At 41.4% G+C, this 17,453-nt stretch overlaps 1 protein-coding gene across 1 annotated transcript in view; it reads right to left on the bottom strand.

The window, feature by feature from the left end:
* Positions 1-17,453, bottom strand: part of GRIP1 (glutamate receptor interacting protein 1) — a 703,482-nt gene that overhangs the window by 37,547 nt on the left and 648,482 nt on the right. The window contains exons 18-22 of the mRNA XM_060164614.1: positions 17,152-17,291; positions 16,791-16,982; positions 3,628-3,784; positions 2,698-2,809; positions 2,543-2,587 (exon numbers count right to left, since the gene is read on the bottom strand). Of these exons, the coding sequence (XP_060020597.1) occupies positions 2,543-2,587; positions 2,698-2,809; positions 3,628-3,784; positions 16,791-16,982; positions 17,152-17,291 (646 nt within the window). The remainder of the gene's footprint in view (positions 1-2,542; positions 2,588-2,697; positions 2,810-3,627; positions 3,785-16,790; positions 16,983-17,151; positions 17,292-17,453) is intronic.

The raw sequence follows: 17,453 nt of genomic DNA, 5'->3' as shown, positions 1-17,453 counted from the left end.
ATCTGATGATTGTTTTCTTGCTGTGGTGACCATCCACCTATTGTTTTTACCTATTTAGACTAGCTATTTGCTTTGTGAACATTTATTTTTAATACTCATTTTTCATTAGACCAACAGGAAACACATTGGAAGTCAAATAATCACTACAGCCGGGAGACAACACTTCTGCTTTGATGAGCCTTAGCCACAACAGAAGTTACAATCTGATCTAGAAAGGGTTCTAATGGAAGCGATGACAGACTATCAAAAGGTCTTCAGGTCGAGTTTTCAAAGGATAGATTGTTTTGTTTAAAGTGAATGTAAATTGAATTAGTGATATTGCTGAAGGAATATTAAAATTAAAACACAAATACAAAAACTAAAATAAAAAGTAATTATTTAAAGTTTTCTAGGATTTGTTTCTGCTTCAAGAGTATGTATTGCCTGTTTTCATTTTGCACAATTCATAATTTATGTTATACTTTTTCAAAATTATTAGTGAGATAACTGGTATACATACAACTTAGGAGGAATATATTTAAGAGTTCTCTATCTGACATTCAGTTAAACCTTCTTCCTATCTTATACTAAGCAAAAGATAGTTAAGGCAGTATTCAATACTCAAAAAAGTGGCAAAAATAATTTCTATCAAACATTTATTGTGTCATGTTCTATGTTAAGTGCCGTATAAACATTAGTCATTATAATCCCCATATTTTAAAGCAGAAATACCTGATAAGGAAATTAAGTAACTTGTCCAAAGTCTTAGTTTGAATTTTTCTCTTTTGTTAAAACTATTTATTTTTCAGCGCTAAAGCTGAACCTAAATTATTGCTAGCAATGGGGAAAATGACTAGTATAATTTTCATTTTCATTTCAATTGTAATCATTTTTCATCTTAGCTAATCTTCTGCATTTGTTACAGTGATAGTATGCTTTAACTTTTAATGCTGGATATACATTTCTTATGCAGGAACCTAGCTCCAGTAATATCTTTTGCATAGTAGCTTTTGCAATCAAGGGAGCAGAGTTCATCCAAACTGATAAATGAATTCCCTTTGTGCTAAAAGTGTGAATGAGATTCTAATTTATGGATTTGTCAATCATTCTTCCTAGTTGAAAACTTTAATTTCTATTTGGCTTATTAATTCAACCCATTTTTTTTCCTGGATGTATAATTTCGAGGGCCACACCTGCCAGAAACAATGTTACAGAAAACCTATTGGCTCCTGCGAGATGACTTCTATGCTGACGTATGTTGTTTCCATTGGATAACTCAATGTCTGAGTGAAAACGCAACTTCATTGTACTACTTTTTACATCATCTTCATTTTACCTAATGTAGAAGCTATTAGAAGAATAGCTGCTTCTTCAAAAGAGAAGTATTTCAAAATGCAAAGTGAAAAAGGCATATGAGCCAAAACACGCTTTGAAAAGCAGGAATATGTTCAAAAATTGTGAACTGAGATCTTTACTCAGTTTGGGAGAATGCTGACCCTTCTCTATATGGGAAGTGGTAGAAGTTTAAATAAGCCACCTGATACTTAAGCACTCTACTTTTTTTGAAAGTCTCATAGAAGGGAACCAATTGCTAACATCTTAATTGATTTAAATTTTATAGGATTATCCATCTCCAGGTCCTTTAACTTGTGCTCTGAAGCTGCAATTCATGCCAGGTAATAATCATGATGTTTACAAATTCAAACTAGTATTTTTCTTTATAATTCTCTTTGCAGATTCACAGACATTAGAATCACAGAAAATATCCACACATGCATTTGAGAAGCAAAATAATATAAAGATGAGTCATCATTTTAGAATTGCAAGAGTTCCACCCCATTAGGCCATTCACATTCCTTATGGTGACTTGGGGACCTCATATGACATCAAAATAAAAATGCAACTTCTGCCACTTTATTTTTTACAGCTCCGAAAATTTAAAAGAACATAAAAGGAAACAGTCCAGGACTTCCCAGACCAAAGTGTGAATACCGTCAGCAAATTTATGGCTTTGATTAAAGAACTCCCCAGGAGTTCAGCTATTATACTCCGTCTCTCTGCAACTCCTTGAATTCACACTAAATTAACAAAGAATCAGGATTTGCAATTAACAGCAATGTAGTCTGTAATATGTTGGCTGGCTGCTTCTCAAACAGACTGGCTTTTTTCACCAGAGGCACTGTCATCTACGTTAAGGGCAAAATGAAGTAAAGTAAAATTTCCTCTTATGTTCCTCTTCACGATCAAATTAATGTCTCTACCAGGTACAAATGAAAACATGCCAAAGAAACCTTTCTAAAGCAAATAAGAGAATGAGAGATGCCACTGCTGGGAGACTCAGCTCGCCCCAAACGATCCAGTGGCAAACAGGTACAGTCAGGGTTAGCAGGGAGCAAATGGCAGAAGCCACAGGTCAGTAAGCTCGGCGGGGTGGGGGGGAGGGGTGGAAATGGGGAAAGAAATACTTTTAACTGCATTGGATAAAATCAAATCACTGTCCAGACGGCAAGGGGGCAGGGAAGGCAGCTTCACAAGCAAAAATATAAACATAAAGGGTAGCTACCAAGAGATTCATGTTTCTCAAAGACACACGCCTGTCAGCTTTCTCCTGTGGAAAGGGTTAAAGCTTTTAAATGAACTGGTGTGATCAATGCCAACTCAAAAGGACCAAGAAAACAATGAATGTAGAAACAATAAAAGTAGCAGGACCGAGGCTACCTCGAGTTCTCTGAGAATTCCTGATTGTCCACAGGTTTCCAAATCCTCTAGCGCTTGGGACCAGAAGTTCTCCTCTTGTTCAGCCTCTGCACTGTCCGGAGCCCCTGTAAAACTGTTGTGAAATACAGTCTGGGTTAAGAACTTGCTGGACATTTTTTTTTTTTTTGGTCTCCAGAATCTCTCTCTCCTTCATCTCACACACAAAATAGAGATTCGTTTTGGGTCTGGCTTTCTTCCCACTGTGGCCTCCAAGTCAAGCCAGCTCCAGTAAGAAGGATGCTTTAGGAAACTCAAAGTGTCTCAAAGACCAGAAGGACCATGGTCTTACTAATTGAATTTCAGAGTGTTCATGGCTGCGTCAACATGGCACCTGTGGCAATATCTGTCAGCTGCTCTGTCCACAGGGAAAGGGAAATCAAACTTTTAGAGAGAAAAATATGTTTTCCCCACTCATTACAAACATCAGTATAGAGCCGTTAAGTGCTATCGCTTTTTATGAATTTCCTTAAAATATTTTGGTAAGGGAGCAAACTGCTAAAACAGACCTCTCAGTTGAAAATAGGGAACCCTCGGTTAAAAAAAGTTTTTTTTTCTAATGTAAGTTAATGTGAAACTACCTTCTAAACAAAAGGAGAGGGAACTAGTCATAGAGTGAGGACACGGTTTACAGAAGTAGAATTTCCTCATGTGCTACTGCTGTTTACATTCAGGGAAACTTAGCTCTTGCCCTGTTGTGTGGTGGAGCCCTGCCTCCCACTGGGCAGGCCCAAGTCTTCGAATCTGGACATGGGGCCAGCATGGATGGCGACAGTGGCTTCACACAATGCTTCCAACGCTAGCAGTAGGTGCCACTGGAAGTAGAGAAGTTCACATCTGGCCCAAATGACCCGGAAGCAGTTGGGACAGGGCAGCAGTTGGTGAAAACCTTACCCACTGACTGTGGACTGGTCCCAGTCCTCGTTACTAAGCCCCACATCTGGGTAAGTCTGGCTTCGAGGCTTAGTGACTGGGGACAAACTGCCTCTCTGTTTGGGACTCCTCCAGTCATAGGTGTTGAAGTTGTAGCCTGAGGCCTGAAAGCCAGTGCCTGAAACAAAAACAAGGCATCATATTCTATTTTAGTAACTTGTCTTTTTCTGTAGCTTCCGTTAGTTTGTTCAAGGGGGCTGACTGTAACAGAATTTGGGATCAGGGAGGCCATCAAGACAATACTTCAATCTTACATTAAAGACACATTCACACCTATTATCCCAAATGAGTCTAGCAACAACCCTGAGGTAAGACCCTTAGACCCAAGCAGGAGGATCCACAGTGCTGGACCTGTGCTTTCTCTGGCTCCTGCCCTCCTCTGTCTGGGTGAGAAATCTGCTGGGGCCTGGGGGCGGTGGTGGTGGAGTATGCCCAGACCTGTATCTAACCCTTTCCAGCGCAAGATCCAGAAGGCGAGAACCCTGACTTTCCTGCCCAGACACCCTGCGTCCACTTCCAGGTGGAAGTCTGTCCTTCTGAGAGTGGAATTTGCCACCAGATGTGGATTCCCGGCCCAAGGAGTGGCCAAGGGGCGCTGGTTGCAGGGGTGTGGACTAACCGTGGCTAAACCGGCTGGCGCCCACCAATGTTAGGGATGAGCCCGAGGATTATTTCATCCACCAAGCAATGACATTGCTAGCGAGTAGGGGGATCAAATAACTACAACACCAGCAATAACGGCAAACACAAGGTGGGCATTTACTATGCAACCAGAACTTCATTAAGTGCTTTATTTATTTATTTTTGCGGTACGCGGGCCTCTCACTGCTGTGGCCTCTCCCGTTGCGGAGCACAGGCTCTGGGCGCGCAGGCTCAGCGGTCATGGCTCATGGGCCCAGCCGCTCCGCGGCACGTGAGATCTTCCCGGACCGGGGCACGAACCCGTGTCCCCTGCATCGGCAGGCGGACTCTCAACCACTGTGCCACCAGGGAAGCCCAAGTGCTTTATTTGTAAGACCTTATTTATTCTTCATAATTATCTTTGAAGGTAGATACTGTTCTTATTTGCATTCAAGGACCTAGGGGTACTTGCACACTTTCCTGGGGGTTCCAGTCCTAACTTTAGGAGAATAAGTTTTCAGATCCTCAAATTCCACAGGCAGGTCTTCCCCAAACCGGCCTCGCTGAGAAAGTTCCGGGAGGATCTGAGATCTGTCAAGCCTCCCTTCTTACTTCCCCATTCACAATTGTTTTCCTGCCCCTTTACAAATGAAAGACATACTTCTCATCCATATCAAACCTTTGAATGAGCTTGGCCCCCGATATAAAAACTCCTAGGCATCAAATCAAGGGATAATTCGGGAAAGCCTCATTCCTGAGGGCAGGTCTTGGAGTGGAGCCTTATTTCAATCAGGCACAGATCTAGCGCAAGGCTTTTACCCCCTCTCATCCATCTATCTCCCTGCATCTCAGCATCAGAATTCAGAAGGACAGCTGTCGGGGTGAGGAGGTGGGCACATTAGGATGTTTATTTGAGCTGCAAAACAAAGACTGACTTCCTTTCCGACAGGGAATTAAGTCTGATTGGCTTGATGGGTGACAGTGAGGAATGGCTTTGACGATGAGGTTGTATGATGGACAATTTTCCACACATTTGAGCTAAGTCTGGGGCTCTGTATTTTGACAAACATATATTGAAGCATATTTACCGCAAACTGGAAATGACAGTTTTTGCAAGTATTATAATTTGAGGAGAAAAATGTTAGGATGACAACTTTAAGTGTGTTGCGGGGTCTCAGTTTTTCAAAATTCTTCATGAGGTGCCTTCAGCTGGGAGAGCAGGGGCTGACTGGTAGGTCTGACTTTATGGTTCGTGCCGTAACCACCACACACGGCTTCATCTACTACTTCAGGCTGTGACCCGTTACGTGTGTGTTTACGTGTGTGTACAGGGTTGCAATATTACATGCATTTCTTACTATGCTTAAAACACATAATCTAGCAAACAGGCCTAGGGCTCCAATTTCACATACAATTCAATGACTCAACCACATAAGATGACTGTCTCCATGCCAACCCTTTGTTTGTCTTCCCCATTCACTTTCCCTCTACTCATTTGGTCCTATAACGCCATCCTCACTATCAGTTAGAGCCCAGAGAAAGCAGGATGGCCAAGGGTAACGTTCTCTGATCAAAAGGATTTAATCTCCAGAATGCAGGGGAAAGCACACAGCCGCATGATGGAAATACTCTACGAATCTCCTGTTTTAGGAAACCAAGGATAAGAAGTCCTTGGCACAGAGGAACTATTTACAGTTCAAAATCTCATTTTCTTTCTTGGGTAACTGCAGAGTGTGGCTAGACATTTGGGGAGAAGTCTTGTGTGATGAATGTGCAGTTTTCTGTCAGAAGTGTTGAATTAAGGGAACATGAGTCTCCTCTTGACGGTGGGGGGGAGGGGGCGGTGACTGGGCAACACTGCATTTCTCCTGGCTCCGTCTGACAGGCTATGCATCTTCTCCTTCTGAACCAAATAAACTAACCCCCAAATATTCACATGAAGTCTCTTAAAAAGAGTTAGGGGAAGCCCGCGCCTCACTTCCCTTACCCAGCTTTAAACTTGCTAAAAGCCAAATGCTAAATGGTTGTGTCCTCCGGGGGAGGATCCTTTTCTGACAGGCATTAACCCATAGGACCGTTCAGTTCCCAGGGGAAATTCCAACATGTTTTAAACTGAGCAGATCAACTTTCTGATTTTCCTTCCAACTGTTGTTAAGTAGTTCCTGGTGACTTGGGCAAGAGTGTAAGGATGGCCTTGAGCAGATATGAAGCATCAGTACTAGGAAAATGTCCCCTCGCTGCCGAAAGGCGTGTCTATCTATACCAAGGATGCCTTGTCTTAATAAGCGTTATTAAATGATTATTGCATTACAACAAAGCAGGGCACGAAAAGGGGATAAAATTCAAATATTTTTGCGTTAGGCATGAACTTAGAAGACCTGGGTCTGGTCCATGCTATGCTAGCACAGGGACTGAAGTAAGAGAAGACCTAGGTTCAAATCCCAGGTTTGCCACTTCCTTGCTCTGCAGTCTTGGCCAATTCACCTCCATGTAAAATAGGGATAATGACACATGCTTCACCAGGTTGATGTGAGAATTAAGGAGAATAATACACACAAACACTCATGAACATGCCTGGAACACAATGAGGTGTTAATGAAAGCCTCATTTAATGTTCATTACTTTTATTATTTACTAAGTCACTCAACTTGTCAAGATCTCAGTCTCCTTATTATAAAACAGGGAAAGTAGGAAATCAGCATTGCTAATTCAGGAGATGTTCCAGCACCTCTAAGACTTGTCAGGCACTGCTGGAGGAGCTGAAATGTAAAGATAATAAAACTACGTTCCTGTCCTCCCAAACTGCACAGTTTAGTATAGGTTTTGGAGAAAGAGAAGGAGAAACAGGCATAGATAGAAAATGAGAATTCTAATAGCATGTGAGAAGTGTTATCCTTTCAGTCTGTACACACTGAGAGAAAAGAATAGAGATCTGTCTGGGGGTCAGAATACAGGTCATGAAAGGTGTCAACGGAAAAGCAACATACAAGCTGGGACTTAGAGGATAAGCTGGCATTTACTAGTGGAAGTACCGCGGAAGCAGCGCAGGCCTAGCAAGAGGGGCTGGAAAGGTGCACTCGTGATAAGCGCCGCACCCTGGCCTCATGTTCCGTCAGTGGGTTCCTGCTTCACTCTCATGGAGGGAGCAGTAGTCCAGGGATTTTCTGGTCCCCCTTACCATCTGTACTTAATCCTCCCCAGAGGAAGAGCAGTGTTTTACCCAATGGTCCAGTTCTGGAAAAGAGCACTGGGAATGTACCCTTGGGCCCTTCTTGGCTCTCTCCAGACCCATTCTCTCCCACTGCTGCTGCACCACGAGGCAAGCAAACCTGGGTCCCACTCCTGGGGCTCACTGAACTCAAAGGAGGCAGGAGGCCAAGACTGCACAGTTAGCTGACCGTGGCAGACTACTAATTGCCTATCATAACATCCATTCTTATCTTCATCTTTTTACTAGAATACCAGTTTTGAGGGTGGACATATTACTGCTCAGGATAAGACTATATTTCCTAGCCTCCCTTGAAGTTGTGTTAATTTAATTATGTAGAAAGTTCTGGCCAATGACATGTAAACAAAACTTCCGGAAAGTCTCCTTACAACTCTCTTTCCTGCTGCCCGGAATGTAGATGAAATGGCTGGAGCCCCAATAAGTATCTTGGACGATGTGATAAACCCAAGGATGGAAGGCAAGTGCTAAGCATAATAGAGAAGAAACACTTAAGAGCATGGGTCCTTGATGACACTGTTGAATTATATACTAGTTCTGAAATGCCTGCTCCTTTTTGAGTTAAGTCACTGCAATATTAGGGTTTTTAGTTCTATTCAGCTAAGTCAAATCCAACTGATATGCTGGGTTTAGAGTTTTCTTTGTAGATCTGACTTTCCCCTTACTTAAGTGCCAACATCAGACCTGGGTTGGGGTAGGGAAATAACAATCCTGATCTGGGTGTACATTCAATCCAGATATTCTGACAACCCCCCGACTCTGTCAAAAAAAAAATTAAGATGTTGATATTTTAATCCATTGCTGACGCCAATTTCTATTTCCCAACAGACTTAGAATTGATAAAGGCAGGGACTGATTAACATCAAAACACCTAGCGCTATCAAGGTACCAAAGACCAAAGCTTGCTTAGAGAAGAGTGAGAAGCTCAGGATGAGGAGTAAAAGGTACTGTGGGGAAGTGTCGGGAGATGAGATCGATAAAGCAGTTGGGGACTGGGGCTTCCCTGGTGGCGCAGTGGTTGAGAGTCCACCTGCCGATGCAGGGGACACGGGTTCGTGCCCCAGTCCGGGAAGATCTCACGTGCTGAGGAGCGGCTGGGCGCGTGAGCCATGGTCGCTGAGCCTGCGCGTCCGGAGCCTGTGCTCCGCAACGGGAGAGGCCACAACAGTGAGAGGCCCGCGTACCGCAAAAAAAAAAAAAAAAAAAAGAAGTTGGGGACTGGATTACAAAGAACTCTGTGTTTTAAACTAAGGACCTTTGGCGTCATCCAACAGCAAGAGAGAACCATCAAAAGAGTTGTTTTTTTTTTTTTAAGGGAGTGGCATTGTTTGATTTAGGTTTTCTAAAGGTCATTGATAGTAACGTGGAATGGTAAGATGCTCAAAGTAAGATGAATGAGGAAGTAAATATTTCAGACCTGATGAAGGATTTGTAACAAAGGCAATGGCAATGAATGGAGAGACATGAGATGTGAAGCTAGTAGAAAGTAGGAGGATACCTGGGTCCTGATAATACAGTGGGGCTACCTGCCCCCTCAGGCTCTTCCCTGCAGCGGGAGAAAAATAAGCCTCTATCTTGTTTAAACACCATCCTCTGTATTTTCTTTTATACGTAGGTGAATCCAATCCCTAACTGATGCAGGTGGATGATGACAGCACAATTTAAAATAGGGAATATCTGAGGGAAATTAGGTTTGGGTAAAGGCAAGTTGGTTGCCACAGTTGAGAAGATGTTGCCAGGCCCTGAGGAATATCCCTTTACACTAGGAGTCAAACTTAAAAGCCATGGAAAGAATAAAATAAATGAGGCAGCCCAGGTGCCAGAAATATAATTAGACTTTGTTTTTACTGAGTGATGATGTAAATAAGCACATAAAATTAACAGGTATGATACTATAAACTAGATTTAGAATTCTAAATTGACTAAAACATTGAAAGATAGAAGTAATTAAAAAATGTATTTCCTAAGTAGTTACCTTTCTTGTTTAGAACTGGAAACCTTTTCATGTTTCTTTTTTTCTCCCTCCTTTCCCTTTCTCCCTTTCTCCCTCCCTCCCTCCCTTCTTTCTTTCTTTCACGTCTCAGTTTCAGTATCTGGTCTTATATTTTGTATAATAATGTGAGGGATGTTATGGATTGACTTGTGTCACCCCCCAACTCATAAGTTGATACCCTAACCCCCAATGTGACTCTATTTGGAAATAGGGCTTTTAAAGAGGTAATTAAAGTTAAATGAGGTCATAAGGGTGGGGCTATGGTCCCATCAGATGGGTGTCCTTATAAGAAGAGGAAATGTGGATACACACAAAACACCAGGGATGCGGGTACACAGAAGAAAGGCCATGTGAGGACACAGTGAGAAGGTGGCCACCTGCAGACCAAGGAGAGAGGGGCTTCAGAAGAAATGAAATCTGCCAACACCTGATCAAGGACTTCTAGCCTCCCAAACAGTGAGAAAATGAATTTCTGTTGTTGAAGCCACTAGTCTGTGGTATTTTGTTACAGCAGCCCAAGAAAACTAACACAAGATATAAAATTCAGCCTAGATTCCTTTCACTGAGAGTAATGTTTAACTTTTATTCAGTTGCATGATGAAAAAATAGGTCTTCACAAATGTAGTTACTTCTGAAAGTTGATGGACACTTGGTATAATAATTTTTACTTTTAGGGTAACTACACCTCAGATATTTGTAAAATTTGGATGCTCAATATTGTTTTTAGTACCACAATATGGTGCAGATAAATATCTTCCATGTGTAGCTCTTAATTCACATTCACTATTAATTTAGAAAAGTGATGCTGGTTCTTATTCATAAAGTTTAGAATCAGAGAACGGTTTTGAAAATCAATCTTCAACTCTACAATTTTGGGATTATAGCTCCTGCCGTTACTTTTATTTTTGAAAGCCAATTTTAGCACAGGAGAGCGAGCCAGATAATTTCCTGCCAAATTTATTTCCTAAAGCCCCAATTTTGCTAAAAATGAGAAAATCAAATCATACATTTGTGTAACTATTTGTAATTGTTGTTGCCAAGAAATATTCAATGCATTTAGAGGAGACTGTGGTTTCAAAATGGCAGAGCAAAGATAGATCTGCTTTCTCTTAGAAATCACCTCAAAACAAAGAACAGAATGTAGAGTCCATCTTCAGCAAAACTAGAATATTGAACCATAATACACAGGAAAGTTACCAAATCCCGTGAAAGACAAACGGGGTGTGGTGCTAAGACGCCAAGAGGAGACACCTCTGACCAGAGATGATGGAGAAGGCCCAGTCCTCCAAAGCAGGGGCCATGGCATAGGCAAAACAATAACGTTTTGTTTGGAACACTAGAATGGATTGCATTGACTGGTGGCAGGAAGCGCCCTAGAGCCAGTTTGGCACCAGGGAAAAGCCAGAGAGGTGGGCTGAGAGATACCTCCAGACATGCCACAGACTGCATGAAGCAGTCTCCCAGTGAGCCAGGCTGGCAGAGAGGAATTCTACATTGGTGGCAGCCTGCAGTTGCTGCCCTCTGCTGGCTGAGGAAGAATGCACTCATCACAGGTGCCGTGAACTGGGGGTAAATTTTGCGCCCTTCCAATTTAGGAAAAAGTCATCTCATTTAAACGTAAGCAGTAATTTAAAAGTAACTGGCATAAGACATATACCAAGTTAATATTTAAACAAAGGAGAGAAGGCACAGAGAAACAAAGCCATAACAGATGAAGGATACTCATGAGAAAAAGACTGCCATGGAGCAAATGATGAATATGACCAAATATATCACATCAAAATTTAAAAAATACACATCTCTATAAAACAAGAGATCAGAGCTATGAGAGCTCAAGGAAAACTGGGCAAGGCAAAATCAAAGAAGGAGACAAAACATGAGCTTGTAGAGATCAGAAAAGAAATGGAAGAGAAAAATAACCCTCCCCCAATGGAGAAAGTCCTGCTGAGTCTCCTGCTCTGTGCTACTCTTTGTACGTACTATGTTGTGTTACCTAACTACGTTCAAGGAAAGCTGGACTCTGTACATGTTGGTGTCTCTTTGATCAATCACCATCACCTTTTATGAAAACTATAAGGAAGAATGGAAATAAATGAATTATGCATTCAAGTCATAAACAGAACAAAATCTAAGAAGAACAAAGTTAATCAAATTAAAAGCAAAAATTTATTTTAAAAAATCAGAATGGAATTAAATAAATGCAAGAGTCGGTTCTTTATAAAAAAAAAAGGGCAAATACATTAAATATAGAACCATACTTGGGATATAATTATAGAAACCAAGAAAATCACAAGAATCAAATAAGCGATTATTATATGCAAATTATATGCAAATATATTTGAAAACCTGGATGAAATGGAGTTGTTTTCTTTTTTCTGAGAGAATACCCATGATCATAATGACCTCAAAAAGGATCCGAAGGAAATAAAATCTGTATTGAAGAGATGGCTTTACTCCTTTGTCACTGGATCATTATTCACGATAGCCAAGATATGGAAACAACCTAAGTGTCTGCCAATGGATGAATGTATAAAGTGTGGGATATATGTATACATACAAGGGAAATGCTTTAGCCATAAAAATGGAGGAAATCCTGTCATTTGCAACAACATGGATGAACCTGGAGGACATAATGCTAAAATAAGCCAGAGAGAAAAAGACAAATACTATGTGAGCTCACTTATCTGTGGAACCTAAAAATAAAGTCAGACTCATAGAAACAGAGAGTAGTATGTGATTGCCAGGGGCTGGGGAGCAGGAGGTGAGAGATGTGGGTCTAAGGGTGCAAACTTTCATTTATAAGATGAATAAGTTCTGGGGATGTAATGCACAGCCTGGTGATGATAGTTACCAGTACTGTATTGTATACATGATGCTAAGAAAGGAGACATTAAGCCTTCTCACCAAACACACACACACATAAATGGTAACTATGCGAGGTGAGAGATGTGGTAATCAACTTGGTGGTAATCATTTCACAATATATATGTATACCAAATCTTATTATATTGTATACTTTAACTACACATAATTTTGTCAGTTACACCTCAATAAAGTAGAAAAAATAAACGCAAAAGAGAGAACTATCTAAAGAATACACATGACAGGATCAGACTGCCTGACTTAAGAGTCAAGAGTTACAGACGTCACAAGAGCCTCACTGTCCACGAGTATGACAGTCCAGGTACCATCAATTTGTCAGTCTCCTCTTGTACTGATTGACCTTTGCAAACTCTAAGGAAAGCAATCATAGGGTTTTCTGAGAGTCTGAAGGAGGAATAAGAAAGACAAGGGGGCCAAAAGCATAAGCTCTTGATAAGGCAGAGAGGCATGAATAGTATAAGAGTCAAGAGAATGGGGAGTGGAAGAAGCTGGCCCAGAAGCAGACTAGAAAAGGTGTGCATCAAGAGAACTGAGCGTCATCCCCCTGTAAGACTTCTTGAAACACAGTCCTTCTTTCTCCACCAGCTTTGATTACTCCATCCTTTTTCCCTTTTCATTAACTAAGTAAAAATTCACTCTGTTGGCACTTGTTAATTGTCTGGCCCTTCAGCTGGGTAACCTCCTCCACAAGAATAAGGACGATACCTCTTTTGTCCAACATTGTATACCCATCATATATTGGCTTTTATTGTGCCAGTCATTACATATTTACTTAATGAATGAATGGGGCAAGCTTGACATTTTGGACTAGAAGCAGAGAACGATAAGGAACATGGCTGCAGAGACATGAATTCCTAGCCCAAGGAGGAAGATGTGCATGACGGAGGTACAACATCCTACTGGGAATGGAGCAACTATTATAGATTTAAAGGTAAAAGTCTTCTTGAGATATGGTAGAGAGAGTGTGCTGAGAGACTATGCTGACAAGGCGGAAAGATAATCTACATCTCACAACATGATACATCACAGGGGAAAAAAGGTACGGTTCTAGGCCTTCCTTTAAAAAGTCAACTTCATGGGGTTCCCTGGTGGCGCAGTGGGTAAGAATCCACCTGCCAATGCAGGGGACATGGGTTCGAGTGCTGGTCCAGGAAGATCCCACATGCCACCGAGCAACTAAGCCTGTGCGCCACAACTACTGAGCCTGCGCTCTAGAGCCCGCGAGCCACAACTACTGAAGCCCACACGCCTCTAGAGCCCGTGCTCTGCAACAAGAGAAGCCATCGCAATGAGAAGCCCGTGCACCGCAATGAAGAGTAGCCCCTGCTCGCTGCAACTACAGAAAGCCTGCATGCCGCAACGAAGACCCAACACAGCCAAAAATAAATAAATAAAATTAAATAAATTTATAAAAAAAAAAAGTCAACTTCACAAGCACTATCTGGAGAGAGCTGGTTTAACCCAATATCACAAGTAAAGGGGAAAAAGACAGACTTTGAGATCTTGGTAAACAATAAGATCACAATGAGTGACTGGGACGTGCCCACCAAAATTCTTTTTTTTTTCCCCACCAAAATTCTTATGGTGAGGTAGGCTGCACTGATGGGCTCTACAATTTCCAGTGATGAAGGTGGCAGGCTTGAGTTGCTCCGGGCTGCCATACTATAGTATGACTTTCCTTTCTGAGTGCTACACTTGTATAGAGTTAAACTTGAACGTATTCAGAGGAGAGGCCCCCAGGATGACAAAAACACTCAAAGGTAAGTTATGTGAGGAACAGTGAAAGGAACTGGGGCTACTTTGCTTAGAGAAGGAAAGACTCAAGAGAGGCATGAGAGCTGTCTTTGAGCAGCTGAAGGGTTGTCAAGTGTCGAGGAGGCTTTACTTCGGAATGACCTTGAGGGTAGAACTAGAATAGGCAGAAGCTACAGGCTGACAGATCTCAGCTCAGTACAAGGGAGAACTCTGAGCCGTCAGAACTAAGTACGGGGAGCGGGGAGAGCTGCCTTAGCAGTTAGGCAGCAACTTGTCACTCCGGGCGCTCTAGGCCGTGCAGCACGACGGCGGGCAGCCAGGCTGGACAGGACATCAAGGGCTGCACTGGACGCCGGACTAGCTGACTTCAAACTCTCTCCCAATACTGAAATCCTGTGATTTCAGCTTCGGTGTTCCTTATGGGAATCACTTGAGATGAGTTACGTAAAAGTGCTTTGTAAACTCTAGTTTTACAAATACAAGGTATTATTACCAATTTTTCATCACCTTGGAGGATGTCAATTCTATCCCAGTTGCCATTTTCTCTATATCTCTCTAATCTCTCTTCAAACTCATAACGATTTTAAATTTATAAATGCCAAATTTATCATACCCATAATTATGACTACTATTCCCTGTTTAGGATTTCAAATTTTCAAAATCCTTCATAAATAATAAATGTTTCTTCATCTTTTATAAACGAGGGATAGGCCTTATATTCAGTGTGCTAATCATGGGCCTGATCTTACTGCGTAAGAGGATAGAGTAGCTAAGTTCTCACATATCACTTAGGGGCAGAACTCATTATAATCAATAGCTCACCAAAATCTGTGTAACAAAAAAGTTCCCACATTAGTAAATAAACAAACACATGAAGAAATAAACCTCAGTCTACGCTCATAGAATTTGACTTGGGTCCTTTATCCAGAGTGTCGTCTGGGAGTTTCTCAGTTCCCTGGCAATGAAAATAGCTGTTATTTGGTGGCATAGCTAACTTGTCACAAGGTATTTAGACTTGAAAAAATTACTTGCCAGGTAAATTGAAAGTCCCAATCCTCTTTTGGGTGTTCAAAATATTTTCTCCACCTGTTTATTCATACAAAGGAATATTACTGAGCCATAAAAATAAACGACGTACTGATACATGCTGCAACATGGATGAACTTAAAAATATTACGCTAAGTGAAAGAAGCCAGTCACAAAAGGCCACATATTATACGATTCCACTTATATGAAATGTCCAGAATAGGCAAATCTATAGAGACAGAAAGTAGATTAGTGGCTACCTAGGGTTTGGGTGGAGAGGGTGGGTGTGTGCTAATGTGTATGGTGTTTCTTTTTGGGGTCACTAAATGTTCTATAATAGATTATGGTAATGGTTGTGCAACTCTGTACATATACTAAGAAAACACTGAATTGTGCATTTAAAACAGTGAACTTTATGTTATGTAAATTATATCTCAAAAAAGCTGTTAAAATATATAGTGTCTTGAATAAGAATAAACCAGTAAAATCGAATTTTCTTTAAAAATTAAATAAAATTTTCTTGTTTTTTTAAAAAACAAAACAACCAAAAGAAAACTAAAATATTTTCTCCACCAAACTCCAATACCATCTCTAACAAGTAATGACTTCATAACTTTGAAATATCATTTCTTTTCATTTTTGTCCATCCTTCCTGGGATTTAACAGGAAGTGACATAGGCAGAGGCAGGCTGAGAGAAAAAAACTAGAACCAGGAAGAGGGCAAACTGGATACAGACCCTCCTCAAAAGTGGTTACCTAAGTTATTACAAAGCAACCCTCCTGCCCGAACACATGTTCTCCAAACTGTTTATGTATTTTATTCTCTGACTTAAACCAACAGCAGAAAAGGGATTCGGAGGCTGGAATTTATACAGGATGTTAGAGAGAAGGTAAGGGCTCAGATAAGGAGAAATAGAGAGAATTTTTGACACACTTCATCTTAACGATACTAAGTATCGTTAAGAAGGAAACATATTTTTAAAAGAAACATTTAGTTTATACTCTGTCTTCAGTCTAATACTTTTTGTGTGTTTATATTGTGTTAGTGAGGTTTACCTTTTCATATAGGTTATACTTCGTCCCATGAAGATGATGTTTGTGAAGAAAGAACTACAATATACTTTAATATACTACGATTACAACTCTCTAATGATGCACATTGGGGGAAACCCCTACACGTTTCCATGAAAAGTCGGGAAGAGGCAGGAATAAATGGGGTCACAAATCTTTGGGCTCATCTCTTTGCACATCCCCTGTCCCTCATTCCATCTTTGTGGAAAGCTTGCTAAAAAAGTAAGACAATGGGGCTGGTCTTCAGTGACCCAATTTATTGTGTGGTTTGCCTCATATTAAACTGTGCTCGAAGGACAAGCTCTGGATCCAACACTTGGACGGCAGTAGGTCTAACGGGGCCCTGCTAGTGTTGGATAGATGTTCACAACTTATTAGCATTAAGGAGGAGGAGATGAAAGCCCACCATATTCAATGTGTTCACTATGGTTACACTGATGCAGACACAAGTCAAATAAAGATACTCTTTTCACGGAGCAGAAGGTGGATCTTTGAGAAACCTGAGTTTCACCAATGACAAATTTCCTGTACCCCACGGCTAGGACATACCTTGATTCCCGTAGCTGCCTTCTATTCCTGAACCATCCCACGAGTCCACGGCACTGTCCACGCTGGGCACAGTGGAGGGGTACGTATCGGTGAGTTTGCCTGGCTTCTGTGCTGGAGACGGGTCCTCCACATCTCCCAGGTCACTCAGGTGGCTGGCAATGGGGAACTTCTTGGGACTTGATGCTGACTGGGCTTTAAAGACAGAAAAGGAGCTTAAGTACTACAGAAAATTTAAATACAAAGATATGCCAACACTCCCTGGCTGTGTATTTCCCGAGAAACAAACACGTAGACATTTGCACATTCTTTAAGGGAAGGAAATGCACTGCAAATCCTTAATTGTGGCTTTCAACCCACTCACCATCTGTCTGCTTCTTAATTTTCAAGGTGACAGTCTCTCCTGCCATCTGTAACAAATGGATGGCTTCACTCAGAGGCTTCCCTTTCAAGCTGCTGCTATTGATGGCTAGGATTCGGTCTCCTATGTGGATCGCGCCAGTTCTGAAACACCAAATAATTATAGGAAAGGTAGAAATAATCCCTGAATGCTACTGAATAGAAATTCCCTGATATACTTTGTTTATTCGTAATAATAAAGACTTGAGGGCTTCCCTGGTGGCGCAGTGGTTGAGAGTCTGCCTGCCAATGCAGGGGACACGGGTT

Source organism: Lagenorhynchus albirostris, chromosome 11, assembly GCF_949774975.1.
Source record: "Lagenorhynchus albirostris chromosome 11, mLagAlb1.1, whole genome shotgun sequence".
Taxonomy (NCBI): domain Eukaryota; kingdom Metazoa; phylum Chordata; class Mammalia; order Artiodactyla; family Delphinidae; genus Lagenorhynchus; species Lagenorhynchus albirostris.
The sequence above is the reverse complement of the archived record's forward strand: the minus strand, read 5'-3'. Positions and strand labels throughout refer to the sequence as shown.